This window comes from Rhea americana, unplaced genomic scaffold (assembly GCF_003343005.1).
Source record: "Rhea americana isolate MKP2758 unplaced genomic scaffold, rheAme1 scaffold_12, whole genome shotgun sequence".
Lineage (NCBI taxonomy): Eukaryota > Metazoa > Chordata > Aves > Rheiformes > Rheidae > Rhea > Rhea americana.
Window position 1 is genome coordinate 4,200,091 of NW_028185261.1, and position 19,015 is coordinate 4,219,105.

The following is a 19,015-nucleotide window of genomic DNA, read 5'->3' on the forward strand; positions in this document are numbered from 1 at the left end:
GCGCCGGCGGTGCTGCTGCTGGTGAACTCCCAGCTGCCGCTTAAATATCTTGGTCTGCTTTGGCTGTGTTACGCGGGCTTCAGTGGTCTGACCTGCGGGGTGCGTGCGTGTGTGTGTGTGTGTGGGGGGGTAGTTTAGTTTTAAGGAAGTATTCAAGCCTGCCCGTGAAGTACAGCATAAAACGCGGTGTCGGTGTGAGAGGCGCTTGCTGCGCGCCCTGGTAGTGCCCTGGCGGGGCTGGCAAGGGGCTGCACCCCGCCCCTGCCGCTTGCTCCAGGCTTGCACTTCTGCTGCGGCTTCTTACCTGGATTTGATCCCGACTACTGCTTGCTTGCAACCGCTAGATTAAAGATTTTTCAAAATGTGTTGTTACTGGGAGTAATGCCACTTAAAATTGGGAATTAATAAAAACAAAAATAGGGAAGTTCTTACCTAGTTAGATAATAAAAACAAGAGTAAGAAGGAACTGTCTGTGTTCGTCTTCAGGAATTTGGAAAGCAGTGCGTTGCTTTTGTTAATTTCTGTCAAGTGTGATTTGAAAATCAAAATACTCTTAACTTACATCTGTAAGCTAAAGGAGTTGTTTTCAGCCTTCTGCCTGCTCTTTTTGCTCCTACTACAGATCTCGTAGCATGATAACAATATGAATTAAAGTGTGTTTTTTTTTTCCCCTCTTCCACTTTAGCTGATGAGACAATGAGGGAATATCTTACAGGAGAGTACAAGTAGTGGCAAATAATAGTAGGGTCACAGTTCAGTGCCAGCAAGATTCTTACGTTTGAGCTTTTCTAGTTGAGTTTAGGTATTTTTAGCGCATTAGCACCCTTAACAGAAATAAGATGCAAACAAATATCTGCGGCCACTCAGTTGGCAGTGTGGCGTATTATTTTAAATTTCCGATGGAGTAGGTAATTCACGTGGCTGAGAGATAGGCCTCTGCTCTTCCTGCTGGCTCAGCTACAGGTTAAGCTGCAAATTGCTGGGCCGTGGTAGCGTGTTAAACTTCAGTATCTATTCATATACCAAATAAGACTTGTGTGAGCGTATTTCTGATTTTTTCCATATGCAATAACTATTGCAAGGAACAGAAATTCATTTGCTGAGCTGAGCTTTTTGTAGGAATCTTGAATACACCAGAATTCAATTTTAATTCTGGTGTTTTGGCAGTTATGCCTGATGGCAGCTCATGCCTCTCAAGACACTGATGCTTAGGTTAAATTTACATAAACTTCAATCGTCTTCTGATAGAGTAACATTTGAGTGCAAGAGAAGAGTGGAAAGAATCCTAGATTCTCTTTCATTTTAAAAATTTAAGTAGATACCTAAAATGAAGCTTTAAATTGTTTTCTTTCTAAAAATAACTGTTCTGTGTTGGCAAAAGAATTATTCAAAAAGTGTATTTCATTGAAAAATCATGATTAAAAAGTCATAAGATGTTCTCCTTATTTTACTTATTAAAATATGTAGATATATAAATATGCCTTAGGTAGTGCAGCAGTAGAAGGGTTTGATTGTATTCTGTCTTTTGTAGGTGAAATGTTCTGGATACACTGAACTACACTTTGAATTTCCTCATTTCTACATATTCAGAACTTCATTTAAAAAGTAGAAGACAAAATGAAGAGCAGGGTGGCACAAATAAATGTAGGTATTGTTAAGTTCTGGAATACTACAGTTTGGAGTTTTTTTTATAGAGGGATTAGAGCATGGAAATTTATGTTGAAAGTCTTGTATTTATCTCTTAGGTTTTAATTCATCGCTTTTCCTTTTCATTCGATTGGAAATTAAATTTTCTTAATACAGCTCCCCCTCTACCTACCCTGCCCCCCCCCCTTGCTGTTATTTTATTGATCGGCGATGTACTTCTAAAAGTTCTGTTGTCACACTTGGAAAACACTTAACATCTAAATATTTTACCCAATATTTGTGAGCATGTTACTGCTATGTACCTCATATRGGTAGCAATGGAATCTTTTTCAAAGATGTACTTGCTCACTTATGCTGTACTTGTTCACTTATAATGTAGATTTTTGTTTAAAGTAAAATTTGCATGCTTCATTCATCTGCTTTAATATTTTCTTCCTCCTTCCCAAATGCTATCAGGCCTGATCTGAATTGGAATATTTCTCCCTGTGCTCTCCAGTTTGATCCACCTTGTTGTTAACACATGAAGCATCATCTTTAAGTTGATACCAAACCAGCATGATCTCTGGGGAAGGCTTATGCAGATCATAGTCTTCCTGTGTTGCCTTTTACTCTTTAATTATTTCTGTGTTTCTAGTGATAGGATTTCTAATTGACGGTGTTTCGAGTAAAACAGCCTGAATGTGAAATGAACAATATCCGTAACTGATATYAATTGGCTGTAGAAGAAAAGTTGCTGCTAAAGTCAGTGAATTACGGTTGTTAGCTAACACTCTCTGTCTTAACAGTGGATGCCCTGAACATTATTAGCATTTAATGACAAAACAAAGTAAATGGTGAGAAGTGAATGAATGCGAAAACAGAACATGAACAAATGGAGGAGTGGGGAAAAGAGATGTTGAAATATCAGCAGTGATGTCAAAATGGAAAAATACAGAGACAGGAAGTGGCAAGAAATAGGAGTTACTGGCATTGCTTTAAATGTGACAGTTATATTTCTTACTGTGAAAGGTATCTTCCTTTTAAAAGCTGTGTAATGCATTTCTGAATTGAAGGGTGATTTTTAGGAATGCAACAAGAAAAATTTAAGTTCAAAGTTTTTCTTCTAGATTAATGGTTTACAAGTGCTACATATGTCAGGTATGCTAGATTTGAGAAGGGAGAGTAGAACAGTATTGTTCTCCTTGTTTCTGGAGTTTGGCCCTGCATGATCGTCTTCATTCTTTTGGTTCCAGCTGTTCTGACTGCTTTTTTTTTTTGACAGAGATGATTGAGGGATTCACTGATTTCTCTTCTTGTCTTACCAGTCATGTGGTCATGATAGTCTTCCCTAATCTTTTTGTCAAAATAAATCAGTTAGCGAAATCATATTTTTTAAACACTTTCAGTTCATCATTTTGATGGAAATGGGGTAGGAAGAGGAACGTAGCCTGCAGCAGGATGACTCGTCACAAAGAGCCGAGGGTGCCAAGCTGTTCAACAAGCATAGCTACTTTTTGCAAGAAGACATGAGAACCAGCTCCCAAATACAGTCATCCATTACACTGTTTTACTCCTTTGAACACATGTCCTGTTGTGTCTGTTTGGAGAAAAGCAGATGCAGAACTCATGGGAATAAATCATCCTAGAAAAACCCAACTCTTACCATCTATTCAGTAGTGATATAGTTAACACCATGATTTTTAAAAAAATTTTTTATTTAGATGCAGTATGTGCACTGTATCTTTCAGAACTTTTTTTTATGGACTTCTTGGAAACTCAGTATGCTATCATGCCTTGTATTATTTTGAGGAGGAAAAAAAGTGTGCTTTTTTGTTTGTTTTCTACCTTGAATTAATTTCAGGTCCATTTGCAACTTCCTGAGCCAGATAGTTTTGTGCATTTAATAACCCATGTTAGTTTTTTTTCATGTTTGTCCTTTCTCTCCTTGAACTCATGTAAATTTTTAGCATCTACAACATCCTGTAAAAGGGAGTTCAACTGCGTACCTATGTATTATTTGAAGAACCATCTATCCTTGTTACAAGCCTGACTACTATTAACTTTATTTGWTGACAGTTATTTCTTGTAAGGAGTGTGGAATCAAAGACATACTCAACTTCCATCTCAAAGAAATGTCTACTCAAAATATTTATATTATAATGTTTGGCTTAATTTTTTTTTTTTTTTAAAGCATAGTTCCAGTTATGAGAGGAAAGAAAGCTACAGTTCACGCCAGAGAAGTTTGTCTCCAGAGGACAGGTAGAAATGGCTAACTTTTATGCCTTGTAATACTTCTGTATACATACCTCCCATAGTTAAAATGAAAAAAAAAATCTGCTTTTTTTTTTTTTTTTTTTTTACGTATTATCATAACTCATCATTGAAAAATAATTGTAGGTTTAATGGAATAGATTTATTTGCATGTTGTGAGAGCAGTCATTAAATAGACTTATTTTGCAAACTAAACATTTTAAAATTCTTTAGCATTTAGTTAGAATGCCGGGGGACTTAAAAATGGAAATTAATTTCCAGCTTCTTGCTTGGACCCCTATATTGCTGATACCACAATTCTCACTTTAGAGCAAGATTATGATGCCAGCAGGAGACACAGAAATGTCATTTGAAGTGCAGTCTACCAGGACATGAGATGAACTATTGGCAATTTTGTTTTAATTTCGCATTTTGCTTGAAATGAAACTACTTGTACTAAGCACAATATAATTTTTTTCTAATAGCACCTATTCTGTTTAAAGCTACATAAGCAAAAGTGGATGACATGAATGCATACATATGGTCCAAAGAATGCACAGTGCTGTGTTTGCCTTTGGTAGCTGATATTATTACCACTTAGCATTTAATTTTGAGCTCTACAAGGAGTTTTATTCTACCGTCGTCTCTTAATCTTGATAATTTTTCTTTTGCTGGCAATGTATTGTTATCAAGTGCGCGTCTTCTGTTGAATGATGAATATACTGAGACTCAGTATAGAGTGCAGAAGTGCAACTACTTGTATACGTGTAACAAATAATATGGGAAGTACTAGTATAGCTTTACTAAACCTTTTACTAAGAATTTGTGTTTTGGGGTAGGGATAGGGATGCAGAGCGTGACAGGTCTCCATCTCCCAGAGAGAGAAGATACTCTGATGACAGCAGGTATGAGGAATATTCAAGAAGGGACTACTATGATGACAGAACTTCAGAAGGAAGGTGAGTATCAAGCCTTTTTTAATCACTGCGATTTTTTTCTTTCATTTTAAAGAATAAAAGATGAAAACATTTCACCAACATCTGAGTTCTTTTTTTTTTAGAAGGATGGAAAGAGAGCGAGATAGACACCATGAGAAATGGGGGGAAAGAGAATCTGATCGAAGGAGGCAGAGAAAATATTCATCCCCGGATCGTAGAAGTCCGGAAAGGTCGGTGCCCCAGAGCTCACTTCCTCATGATGAGCCTCCCTCAAAGAAAAAGAGAGAAGAGCTGGATCCAATCCTTACTCGCACAGGTGGAGCATATATTCCACCTGCCAAGCTCAGGATGATGCAAGAACAAATCACTGATAAAAATAGGTGAGTTGAAGGTAACAAACTAGAATGTCTACTGTAAAATAAAAACCTAAAGGTTTTAGGGAATGCTGCTAAAAATAGGATGCATTTTAAGGATTATGAACCATCTTTGAAGGTGTAGGTTTATCAGAAGAAAGGTAAGAGAAATGTTTCTCTGAAAAACTCCTTTCTTCTCCTATCTCTGTAAAAATCCAAATTAGACTGGACCTACTTCTGATTTGAAATGTTATTGGAAAAGTAGGGTACAGAGCATGAACTTTTTTTGGGGGGGGATGGATAACTCAGAAAACTGAACATATCAGGTTATAAAATGTCTGCAGAGAACTAATTTTAGTACGTCACATTGGTTTGGTGGTGCCTAGTAGCTATATATACAATTGTGAACCAGTCTTCACGTTTATGTGGTGTACATTTTTTACCTTCTTTATTTATTGCAACTTACATTCACATTTGTGTGAATTTGTGTGAATTACTTGATGCTATCTCACTCAGATTTATCTGAATTAGTGATTTGTGATATCTTTGTAATAGCTTGGCTTATCAGAGGATGAGTTGGGAAGCTTTGAAGAAGTCAATCAACGGTCTTGTCAATAAAGTGAATGTGTCTAATATAGAAAATATTATTCATGAACTTCTTCAGGAAAATATTGTTCGAGGAAGGTAAGTGTCAAAATGTTTTAAAACAACTCTTGCTTTTCTATTAATATATACTATTCATATGTACATTAATATGTATGCTATGTGTAGTGTACTGGTACTAGTCAAATTTTAAAATTGACCTTAGTCTATCTTGTCCTATACAGAGGACTTTCTTGCTTGGAAAAAGAGAGCAAAATGGTGTTGTATACTTGAAAGAATAAAAGAGTACAATAAATGGTATATGTTTCCTTTTCATGATGATTTTGCSTATTCATTTTACTTGAATGGCTTGCAATTTACAAACATCTACAAACATTTACAAACATGTCTGTCTACGCCATCTATTTTGGATTCATGGATTTTTATCTGTGGAGCAAATAATGTTCTTTGTCAATATTTAGCAAAATGTTTTTTACTACAACTATCTGACCGGATTGTTACTGTCTTCATCTTTACCATTGTAACATGGAGAAAAAAACCTACTGTACTATCCCAGATAAGTACCAAGTTATGGTGTGATGGCTTGTTTTGCTCTGATTTTTGTCTCTAGATGTTAAAATTGCTTGTTTAAAAGAAGATAGATTTCTTAGATTGGCTGTCACTTAAAAAACAAAACAATACAAAACAAAAAAAAAAAGAACAAGAAAACACCCTGCTGAGCAAAACGACAGTCTGATTTACTGATTTTAAAAAACAAAAAGAGTTAAAATCTTGAAAGAAATTCCCAAGAATCAATTTGTAATTCCTRTACTACTTACCTTTTCATTTAAATTAAATGTTTTTTTAAAACGCATTACAGAATCTGTCCAAACAATGTTTAATCCTTAGAATAGAAATGCTAGTGGAATCAAAGGGAATGAGTGGTTAATAACAGAATAGGAGATACTTCAGATTAAAGGATGATAGAAGTCTTAATGTAAGTAACCTAAAGCCAGACATGTGGTTCTAGGTGCAAACTCTGTTGAATCAATGGTGGTATTATCTGTGTGGCAAATTTTACCAAATAAAGCAAGATAGTCTCCAATAACGTGTAACCTGTTTTGATTTTGTGTACTTCAGCAATAAAGTCAGTTTAGATAGGTAATGTAACAGCTGTAAGACAGATCTTTGATGTTTTTCCTATTTTGCTGCTTCTGGAGAGTTGAGGTGACAGGGTGGGAGACATTACTGGGTAGAAACTATTTTAAGTTTAAAACAGTGAAATAGATCTCCCGGCACATTTTCTGCGCACAATGGAAAAATAGGTTGAAAGTAACATATCTGAAGGAGTCCTGTGGCCTTGCTAGTATTGAATGCTTTGCTGATGTTATCATATTGGAATTAGTGAATCATGCCTAACCTAGAGGCTTGTGTAGTTAAGAGGACTCTGTTTTTACTTCTGTAAAAATAATTCCCTATGAGTAAAAAGTGTGTTTTTTTTTTTTTAAAGGTAATTTAATTTAGAGAACTGCACTGACCAAAGCTGTAATCTTTTTATACCCGTGACTGACAAAGCTATGTCAACAAGCAGAAGCCTGTGATGTTCCTAATGCTTAATTAATGTTTTTTTTAACTGCAGTTCTAAAGTAACACAGACTCCAGGTCTGTCTTGAAAGTTGAAATTTTTGATGTTTTACAGAGTATGGATGTATGTCCTATCTAAAGTTTTTTAATAGAGCCTGGTATAGTAAAGCAAATGATGGAGCACAGAAGGCTTTCATTTTGCCCGAAAAGTGACATAAAAAGATGGTGCTCTATAAGTAGGAAGCAAATACATTATTTCTGTGGAGAATGTAGTGCATTTATGCTTCAAACACTTGTATGTTCTCTGACAACTTAGTGTCATAGATCATCCTCTCTTAAATACCTTAATTCTTAAAATAATCCGGTATGCTGGGAGAGTAGTGTTTTGTTTTTAATTTACAAATTGTTAACGAGGATCTGAAGAATACAACTGCATAATGCTATGCAGGGTAGCTGAGAGAGCTTGAAGTGTGCTAGGATATGTATCCTAACTTCAGCTAAATCACATGGTGTTACAGCATCATGATGCATCTCACAGCTGCTTAATTGACATTTTTGCTTTTTCTTAACTGTAAGAAAATGAAAAAGCTGGATTTATGGAATCTACTTCACAAAGCTTTATTCATTTATCTATTCCTCAAAATAGCATATCATATTTTAGCAGGTGGTGCACTGTATTCATTTGGCTATTTTAGTAGTCAATTTAGTTCACTCACTACTCATTTAGGTAGATGGATAGTACTTTCTCATATTGGGTAGATGTAATGGCAGAAGATATGTATGTGTTCACATCCTATCCATATGCCTTCAGGTGTATAATCTTAATAGAAGATTAGAAGTCAAAACTTAAGCATCTGGGGTTTTGACTAGTTAATGAGATGGGTGCCTCCAGGAAAATTATTTAGAAGTTCAGAATGAGTAGCTTGAGTAGTATCTTGCCAACTCAAAATTTACTCAGTGCAGTGGGTAACTTCTTGTAGAACATGATTTGGGCCTTAGACCTRTGCAAGTCACTTGGATGTTCCTTTCTTCCACTTGTTTTTGTTTCTATGGTCTACCGTGAGAATTGAACATCTTTGACCAAACGGCAAATATTAGATGCTTCTGATAGTCTTTTTCTTCTTGAGGTTTCTCTGTGCTTTGTTTCTTCCTTATGCTGCCTTTTCAAAAGAGAGGGAACATAGTCTTTCTGAAAAGTCCATTTTGTTTTCAGTTAGAATCATCACTGCTTTTAGTGAATAGATTTAAGTTCTGTTCTTCATGAATTATAGAAATAAAGCTCCCTTTCAGTAGGTGTAAAATCAATTTTAATCTTCTTCTGCATCTAATTTTAAATAAAAYTTAAAGCATGACAATAAAATAGAARTGAAGTATTATGGAAGATTGTAATTCAGAACTGTGTGGTGATCTTTAACTAGTTTTTGAAGATGGATATAATCCACAAGTCATTACCAAAGTGCTGTTCTCAAAAATCTAATAGAGATACCTTGCTTATATCAGAATCATTAATACATGCAAATATGAAAGAACTCTTTTTTATTTGAAAAAATAGTATGTTGATTTTCTTACAATTTTTACGAAACMGAAAAGTAACACATTTTAAGAACAAGTAGTTGTTTTACATCTAGAATTAAACATTTTAGAAATATCCAGAAAGTTGTTATGTTCCAGATTGCCACACTTTTCTGTCATGAATTAATTATACACTGTTACTTGAAGAGGAAAGTCTCCTATTTTGTTCCTTCCTTATCTCCAAGGAATGCATTATTTGAAGTTTTTAGTATTTGATGGGAAGATGAGAATCTTGCAAATAGCATGAAAGTAACAAAATAAAATTAAGTAGTTACCAAAATTATTTCTGCTGGAGTCTTAAATAGTCTGTTTTAGAGCTGTTTTTTATTTGCATGCATTTCATCCTCAGATGTATTTTTTTGTGCAAGCAGTAATGCTTAGTTTACAAAGTAAGTGTGGTAGATGTTACTAGAATTCATTTGTTTGTGGAAGTTCCTTGTATATACTTTACTTCATAAGCTGTTAAATCTCTGTATGGAACTATTCAAAAAATCATAGATACAGACTAGCATCATTTCCCTTACTGTAAATCTTTGCTTCCAAGTTAATGCAAAAGTACCAAGTATAAAAATAAAAAAAATATATATTTACCTAGCTGTGAGGTACTGTTCTCAGTTTTCCCAGTAGGACAGTAAACAGGGTCAGATCTAGAATACTTTAGTTTGTAATCCGGAAGTAATTAGTAGTTTCAGAAAGAATTATTGTGTTTCCTTTTTATAATATGAAATGTGTTCTATCCCATTTATCAACTCCAAAATAAATAGTAATAAGCTCATTTTGCAGTTTGCATTTAGATATATGTAAGACTTCTTTTTAAGATAGATTTCAATAGATGACAGAGAAGATAGAGTTGAATGCCAGTATGCTCTGTGAAGAYCCAAATTTGCAGGGCTTTCTTTTTYGTTATTTCAATGCAGTAATATAACCAAAGTCAAATTCTGTGTCCTAAAGCAATGCAAATCTAAGACAAATTCTCAAAGTTTTTTTTGTTTTTTTTTTTTTTTTAACTTTAAAGTTAATATAAATGTAGTAGAGACATTTAGTATAATAAAATATCCATCAGATTTTGAGCCCTTTGTTTCTATTCATTTAGCCTTCTGGAAGTAGTCTTTTATATTCAGCTGTCAGTGCCAGAACATAATTAAGATATTGAAAATACACTGTTCATCTAAGTAAAGCATTAAAAAGCCTTACTTCACTGACTATTTTATTTTACTGAACATTTATTACTCTTAGGTAGATCTTTATTGTTACAGATATTATATGACATACAATTTCTATTTTTTAGAAATTCATTTTACTCCTTTTGGTTATTTATTATACTGGAGTGCAATTCTGTGTTTCTTAACTAGTAGCAGAGCAGTTGGTTTTTCTGTCACAAACGGAATGTTTTTGTTTTAACTGAGAAGAAATGACAAAATCATAAATTTCTAAAGCTTTGAAGAGCTTCTTTTTGAGTTAAAAATGAGATAATTGCAGGATTATTTCTACAAGATGAGGGCTTTCAAAATGTTTATCATTTTAAAATGTAATTCCAATAGGAACAACATTTGAAAGATAAGATATCAGTTTCAGAATTTCTGAGCCCAGACACATTTGGGCAACATCTTGCAAAACTCCATTTCTTGTGCAGTAAACTTTGTGAAAATGATTGTTGTTTGGTGTTTTTRTAACTCTTCTAACTGTATTCCATCTATTTTATATAATGCATACTGGGTGAAAATATTTAATGAAAATATTTAATGTTTTCATTACCAGAATAAGCTTCTGATTCATAAGCTCATATTTTTACAGGGGATTGCTGTCTAGATCCATTTTGCAAGCTCAGAGTGCCTCTCCAATTTTTACCCACGTTTATGCAGCTCTTGTGGCAATTATCAATTCAAAATTTCCAAATATTGGTGAATTAATCCTCAAGAGGTTGATATTAAATTTTCGCAAAGGATATCGCAGAAATGATAAGGTAGGTAGGATGTAATGAAGCAACATGCTGAAACTTGTAATTCTCCTGTGTTAACCTCTTACCAACTGTGTTCAAATCATATACTTCAAAGGAACATGGCCAGCACCTGTGGGTTAGGACCTATCATTGTACATGGACCCAGATTATACCAAATACTGTGTACCAAATACAGATACCAAATGGAGTATTGTGAAAGCTTGCTAACCTGTGTTAGTTTGGTGCTGTGGTACTCTGTTTGAAAGTATGCAGTCCTAATTGAAGAATATTTACCAATATCCCTCAGTAGTTATTTTCATGACTTAATTTCAGATTGTGGTATACACAAATATTAAGAATATCTGAGCTGAGCACATTTATTCTGTATAAAATAATAGAAAATTGTGGCACATCTTTCTTTTTCAGCAACTCTGTCTAACATCTTCAAAGTTTGTTGCACATCTGATGAATCAGAATGTGGTAAGTTACTTTTTCTTCCTCAGTCCAAATTCTATATGGGTGTTTCTTTAGCTTGAAGATAGCAGTAKCCCAAATAAAGATTTCTGCCTGTTCTAAAAGAAACCTGAGCTCAGATTTCTRTAAACACTTGTTGCTTGCTCTRAGTTGTTAGGGCCTTTCTGGAAAAGAAATTGCATCTGGTAACTTGGCTGTGCGGCTATCATAGAATTGGGATATGTGTAATCAGAAGTAGACTGAATAGGCATGTCTATGCTTCTACAGATAGAAGGATGCTTTACACCTGTGCTCCAGAGCTTGCCCAGAGTTTCTAGATATGTTTGGACTAGTATTCAGATAGTTTGGGTTGTAAAGCAAACTTAATCTGAGGCTCTGTCCTCCAGTTAAGTATAAATTGGTGGATCCAAGATTTTAAACAGCATTTTCTTGCAGCATTGACATATGATAYGGACATAAACATCTGCACAGCCAGACAAGAAGAAACTGATCTGATATATTCCATTTGCTTATATACCTGTTCYTGGAAGACCTGATTTGATTATAGACCTGATCCACTTAAAATAAAATCAAAATATTTAACTCCAGCGTTTTTTTGTAGTGTGAGTTATTTTATTTACTTCTTGGAAATGCATTCTGTTTCCTAATAGTTTTTTTTTTCATTGCTTGCTTGTTTGCTGGAGAGAAGACAGTTTCCAGTAGTACAGTCATATTCACTACAAAGTTGGTGCAAGTATAGGAAGCAAAATTGTTTGAAAATTTGACTTTTTATTAATTAACTTTGTCCCACTAATGTTGTCATGTGCTCATGGTTAAACAAGTGTGACATGACGTCATCAAAAGCTGTAGATCTCAATCAACAAAGTCCCTGTAATAATAGGGGAACATTGTAAATTGTAATTTATTAATATTCCTTCCAAAGGCTCATGAGGTTTTATGTTTGGAAATGCTCACCTTGCTTCTTGAAAGACCTACAGATGACAGTATTGAAGTAGCAATTGGATTTCTTAAAGAGAGTGGGCTCAAATTAACAGAAGTGTCTCCTAGAGGCATTAATGGTAAGTATAATTAACCAGAACATTTGTCTATTCAGTGTTTTTTATTAATAAATATTTTTTCACATTTACATTTCTCTTTTCATCCAAAGCAATCTTTGACCGTCTTCGTCACATTCTACATGAATCTAAAATTGACATGCGTGTTCAGTACATGATAGAAGTTATGTTTGCTGTACGGAAGGATGGCTTCAAAGATCATCCAATCATTCCAGAGGGATTAGATCTAGTGGAAGAGGAGGATCAGTTTACTCATATGTTGCCATTAGAGGATGACTATAACCCAGAGGATGTGCTTAGTAAGTTAGAAATAGAAAATAATTCTATGGCTTCATTCCCTGTGAAAAAAAAAGGATTATATAATTATATATGCAGCTTTTTATTCATTTTGTATTTTTAAATAAAATTCTCTTTTATTTTAAAGATGTTTTCAAGTTGGATCCTAACTTCATGGAAAATGAAGAGAAATACAAAACACTGAAGAAAGGTAGGATGTATGTTTGTGTGTACATACACACACAAATGTATAAAAATATATAATACACGTGTATATGTATGTATATAAAGATATGGTCTATCCAAGCATTTAACTGAGACATGAAATTGTTAAAGGATTCTATTAAGTTTTTACAATTAATGTTGTATTTTCAGATTCTGATAAGCAAGGCTGATAAATACTTTTGCAGTAAATGTACTATTTGATTGTTTCAGATTTAGCTGGCTTGGATGTTTTATAGTTAAATAACACAGCTGGAGGATGCCTAGCTGAATACAAATTCCTTCAGCCAAAAAGGGCATTTACTTATCGAGTCGTTGTTACCAATGTTTATTATTTAACAGTCTCAATCAAATAACTGTCTTACACTGAAAAGGTTTATGATGAATTGAATCCCTGGTGTTCTGTCAGTATCATGTTTTTTTCAGTATTCTAAAAAACATGTTTTCATTTCAGTTGTGAAATCTCTGTTTGTTTGGCTCTGCCAGATTCTCCAGCCAGGATAACCTTTCACTCTGAGATGTTGAATCTTATTTTTTGTAATTAAACTACTGTGATCTCTATTCATTTAACTTGAGATATTACTCCTTCAGAAATTCTTGATGAAGGTGACAGTGAATCTGAAGCAGATCAAGAGGCTGGAAGTAGCGAGGAAGAGGAAGAGGAAGAGGAGGATGAAGATGGTAAGAGTGTGACTAGCAACTTACTGGTGATGAAACTGTTGTAGATGAAACAGGAAAAAAAACTTAAGGTTTTAGCAAATCAAGAATTTTTGAATGTTAAGGAGTGTTTTATTCTTAAATCCTCCCCAGATATAAGTGTTTAATGCTAGCAGGTGTAATAGTAGTATAATATTTGTATAGTATAATATTTAGTATAATAGTAGTATAATATTTGAGAGGTAAATGGAAGCAGACTGGAGCACAGACGGAAAATGAGAAGCGTTGTTGCTTGAGTGGTCTTGACAGTATCAGTTGCATGAAGAAGCAGCCATGTAAAACATGTAAACAKGAGATGTTAAAAATAACCAAGTTGAAAACACTTGCTTAAAAACTAGCAGAAAAGCCCTTTCTGGGACTGTACCATTTGTCTATTTTTAAGTCCCTTTCAAAACTCCGTTATTAGGTCTGTTCAGCCTCCTTGCTTGATCTTGACTGGAAGCTCCATATCACAGTGTTTAAACATTTTCAAAGAATATTTTTAACTCGGAGGGAAGAAATGATAGATAAGCAAACTGATATGTTTGTGAAAACTGAATAATTTGCAAGCCAGCTGAGTCCTATATTTGYAGAATATTAGGAATGGTTTTCTTTATCAATTTGCTAGAGTATTTCACAAAAAACTGAAACTTACAGGCTGATGAAAAGTATGAAAATTCAGAGAACTTTTAATGAATCATGCTATTGCTAAACATTAAAAAAATGAAGAAATAGTGAATACCTTATGGATGAAGGTGTTCGCAGTATGGATGTGGTTTGTTAGAGATTTTCTACTCCTGCTCTAGAACAGAACACAACTTTGTAGAATGCTGTGGATCCTACCTGTAGCTCCAAAATCCTTGCTTAGATCCTACCTGTAGCAGAAATAAAGACTTTCTTAATGGAAATTCAGTTGAAGCATTGTTTTGTTAAAGTATGTAGAAAATGCCTTGCTAACAAGTTAACAAGTAATGTTAAACTCTGTGATGGCTAAATCGTGTGAAAGAACTTTATAAAGGGAGAGTTACTCTTRAAATTTCATCTCTAAACATTTGCCGCTTAGTCACAGGTAAGGCAAATGCTGATGGTGTTTTTCTGTAAAAATAMACCAAACAACTAAATAGTCCTAAATGTGTACAAAAATATTTCATATTGTTATAGACTTTAAAAAATATATGCATTACAGAGATTKCATATTTATATGTTAATGTTCTACTCTTTACAAAGCCATATTTCTCTTTCCTAGGACAGAAAGTTACTATCCATGACAAAACAGAAATTAACCTGGTCTCCTTTCGTCGTACAATTTATCTTGCTATTCAGTCAAGGTAAATAGAATGTAATTTATACAGCTAAAAGCGTAGTCTTTTTGAAACTGTTGAACTAGATTTTTTTTCTTTTTAATTCTTTTTTTTAGAATGCAGTATGAGGGGGGAAAAATCAGGAAAGCATTCCTTATCGAGGCCGATCAGTTATACAAAGCAGACTGTTTTGACAAAGAGGTGCCTAAATTCCCAAACAAATCCTGTTTGTGTTAAAATGTTTATGGAAGCAGTATACTGGGACTTTTCTGTGAAGATTGCTGTATGTTTGAACAGAAGTCAGTGATCATCAGACTATGCAGCGTTTTAAAGAGTTCTGAGAAGTATACGCAACACACTGAAAGTGGAAACACTGTAGAGTTTCTTGATTTCCGAGAATAGAGTTTTACAGTGTGATCTTGTCTAGGTCTGTTGCCATCTGCATTACTGGTGAAATAAGCATRCATACACCAGCCATAAAATGTGCTGTGTCTTTGTTCATCTCGAGACTGAAGGCACACTTGCAATATATGGCACAAATATTGACAATATAATGATGTAGTTCCCACATGGTCACTTAAGTAAAAGGAGTAATACAAGATCTTGTCTGTCAAATACTACTCAATTCTGTTAAAAGTAGGAATAGGCCACAATACTCTGYGTATCTGAAATCCTACTACTTCTATTTTTCCTGTGTGAGGAGTGAAGTACTATAGTTGTAGTGTTGATAATTAGACATCTGAATTAATACCATACTGAGATGTATAGAAGATTGACCTTTCTCAAAGTTAGTGTTGGATACATTCTTGCCATAATTAGTTCATCCTATGCTTAGAGGGAAAATTCATTGTAGCTAGAGGTTTTTTATGTGTGAAGAAAGGATTTATGAAGAAGAGAGCATGGCACATACCTACTGAAATGTGGGCACTGTATGTAAGCTTCAAAAACAGTATTTGTCAGGATGTGCAAAATGAGCTCACATTTGGTTTTGTTACTAAGTTTTGTAATGTGATGCAACAGTGATAATAACCTGAATGATCTTGTTTTCAGATTGTCTACAAAGGTAATAGCTTTAGATTAATTTTCAGATATAAATTCTTGAAATACAAAATACTAATTTTTTTCATTTGAAGGTTAATGAGGTACTTCAAAAAAAAAAGGTTCAGCAATGTTTCTTAGCTATGTATTAATTGGTATGGGGGGTTTATTAAAGCTTCTTTAAACTGCAGCTGATCTTGTCCCTCCTTCATTGTCTGAATGCTTACCATATGTTACATAGTCATTGCTTTATATTTGGAAAGGTATTGAGGCTGGCCTTGTGGCGTGTTAGTTTTTACAAGTTCAGTTACCTAACACAATTTTAGCAGTACTAGTATTCGTTCCACCAATGTCAATCTCAAATATAATTTTGAAAGGTTTTTAGCATAGTATATGTTGCACAGACAATGAGAAATRTTTTTCCTTATTTCAGTTTAGACTTTGAAGAATGTGCTCACAAATTGCTGAAGATGGACTTCCCTGAAAGTCAAACTGTAAGCCTTGCTTTTTATTCTTTTTATTACCATTTTTATGAAATTTATTGCTGTAGTATYTAGAATCTTGCTGTAGTACTGAAGCTTAGTTTGTATAGCAGATGAATGACAGTGACTCCTTCCAGCTGTTACTCCTCAAAATGAGTCTTATATAACCTTTAAAGCAAATAAACTGGCATGCATTTCATAGGACAAATAGATGCAATTTCTCCTTTCTAGCAAACGTATTAAATGTATACTTATGGTCTATTTGAGAGGGTTTGTTGGTTGAACTGTTGAMACATTTATCCTATCAAAATAGTACTCTAATAGACAATCTCAGAGCTCTGAAAGAAAAGTCTGAGAGCTGGACGGACATCAGGTTTTCAAGCAACTGTAGACTTCTGTCTGTTGGGCTTGAAATTCTACRTAGTGCCAAAAAATGTGTAGTTCTGCTGCTTTCAGTCTTGTTTGAATAACACTGTATTGAATTACAGCAGTTGTTATAAGTAAGGATGCTTTGGGTTAATCTTAGAGATCATCAGAAAAAAACTGGTTGCAGATACCATGTTTAAGATCAGTTAATATTATTTTGAGTAAAGGAAATTGTCCTTTATCATTTATACTGGATCCTGGTAGAATCTAAATACTCATCTAAATATATAAATTGCTTTTCAATCAACTGTAAAATGTCATCATGAGAGTTGCACTTAAGAGCTGTTAATTTTCTTACGGTTTTGATTACTATATTTTGTTCCATTTGAAAGTCTGTTTGTAGATCAGACATATGTTTATAACAACTAATAAGAAATGGAAATCTATACTACAATTAGATGCTCTTTGAAAAATTTATTAAATTTAATAATCAGTAGTTGGTTGGCCTTTTTTTTGTGCTAGTCTAAGTAATTTACGTAAAAATATACTAAGAATTCAGATGATTGTGTATTTTCTTACCAATGTCCTTAATTTTTTGCATGAAACAATTCAACACTACTTAAAGGCAATGCTAAGCATGCAGAGGATTATGGTTTCCATTGAGGTATACAACCTGAAGGATTCTAAAGTAAAAGAAAACCAACCTTTTCTGGCAAACTAATTTCAGCTGTAAAGAATAGCAAGAACAATCCAGAAAACACAAGCTACATAATACCACACAGGTATAACTTGTGTAACACTGCATGTTAGGCACTCGGTTAACCACTTCTCAACCGCTGAYGTTCAGTACCAGCACAGTCTCAAATAACAGCTATTCTGTGGATATGTTTTAAAAAAAAATCCAAAAGTCAAAATGTGAGGTACCTAAGAAAGTAGCCTTTTTTCGCCATTTATTTGGAAAAAGTAGGTACTTGTTAAGATTAGACATAATACTTGCTGCCTGGATCTTTGTTTCCCTGTCTGTGAATGCTTCGATTGCTACAAGTAAAAATAATCAGACATGCAAATCAGTTTAAGGTGTTACTTCTTGTAAATTAGAACCTCATAAAATGTACTGAATAATTTCTTTGTATATAACATAATTCTATGATGTGTTCTATTTTTTTGGCCTTAAACTTTACTTTTTGTGCTGTCAATCACAAATAAAAAAATACATGAATGTAACTGCATGCAGAAATAAATATGCAAATATGTGGGGTATTTTTTATTTTCTGTATAAGTGCAAAACCAGAAAGTGTTATTCATTCTTAATTTTGTAGGAAAGATCTCAAAGCAATTTCTGGGTTGTATTTTGAGCTTTAAGAAAGGATGGGTAAATTGAATTTTCTAGCAATTTTTAAGTGTATGTTGAACTGTTAAGAATCRATCCAAATATAGTGCTGATTAATTTTGAGTAGACTAGCCTTGTGAATAGCAGTGCTATAATCTCTGAATTGATTTCTCTTTAGAGAACAGATATGACTAGAGAAGGCAAAATAGGATATCCTACCAGCAGTCTGGCTAAGTCTCTAGATTGTTTTGATATGGTAACATCTCATTCTAACRTATCTAAAATTCTCTAAATATCACAGATTTGAATATTCAAATTTRTAATATTCTTTGCAAAACTACTACACTTAGATGAATAAGAATTTCTATAYTTGAATAGTAAAATGTGTGGTGCTTAGAGAACTTTTCTTTAGCACTCCACCCCATCCAAAAACAAAATCTAATGTTGGTCCATTAATTATGCTATAATTACTGTGAATTAGATGCTTTTAAGTGTAATTTTTCACCTTTTGAGTGGATGTGTATCTAAAAGATAAATTAATATCAATTGATGAAACAGTATTAGTTGTAGGAATTATTGCAACCCAGAGTTCAAAAGAATTGATGTAAAACTCAATCTGTTTTGTACTGATTTTTTTCTAATATTCCTCATTACTTTTCACCCTACCTTCATCAAAGATGTGACAACATTGATTCATTCTATAGACTTACAGCTCCTTGGGAGTGTTTTATAACKGTGAAAAAGAGAAACTGAGGTTTCCTTGTCAATGTGGGAACAGAAGCAATGACCAGATACAGACATTAAAATTATACAAGAATTTGTTGGTGTCAGATTTGTCCGTAGAGTTTCAAATCGGAATGCTCTTGATGGGAAATTTGTTTGAATTAGCAGCCAATTCCTAAACAAAGAAAATGATCCTTTATTCTTTCAA

General features: G+C 33.9%; 1 protein-coding gene across 4 annotated transcripts in view; it reads left to right on the forward strand.

Moving 5' to 3' along the window:
* The window catches only part of CWC22 (CWC22 spliceosome associated protein), a 32,807-nt gene that overhangs the window by 1,167 nt on the left and 12,625 nt on the right, over positions 1-19,015 (forward strand). For 3 of the 4 annotated variants that reach the window (XM_085322067.1, XM_085322045.1, XM_085322059.1), the window contains exons 2-14: positions 1,532-1,644; positions 3,818-3,885; positions 4,716-4,835; positions 4,937-5,194; positions 5,723-5,851; positions 10,700-10,868; positions 11,271-11,324; positions 12,241-12,376; positions 12,466-12,672; positions 12,798-12,860; positions 13,463-13,552; positions 14,814-14,895; positions 16,340-16,400. In XM_085322067.1, the coding sequence (XP_085178193.1) occupies positions 1,618-1,644; positions 3,818-3,885; positions 4,716-4,835; positions 4,937-5,194; positions 5,723-5,851; positions 10,700-10,868; positions 11,271-11,324; positions 12,241-12,376; positions 12,466-12,672; positions 12,798-12,860; positions 13,463-13,552; positions 14,814-14,895; positions 16,340-16,400 (1,464 nt within the window). In that variant the 5' untranslated portion in view covers positions 1,532-1,617. Of the gene's footprint in view, positions 1-60; positions 100-1,531; positions 1,645-3,817; positions 3,886-4,715; positions 4,836-4,936; positions 5,195-5,722; positions 5,852-10,699; positions 10,869-11,270; positions 11,325-12,240; positions 12,377-12,465; positions 12,673-12,797; positions 12,861-13,462; positions 13,553-14,813; positions 14,896-16,339; positions 16,401-19,015 lie in introns of those variants that run through there. The other variant, XM_085322051.1, reaches the window with a different exon arrangement.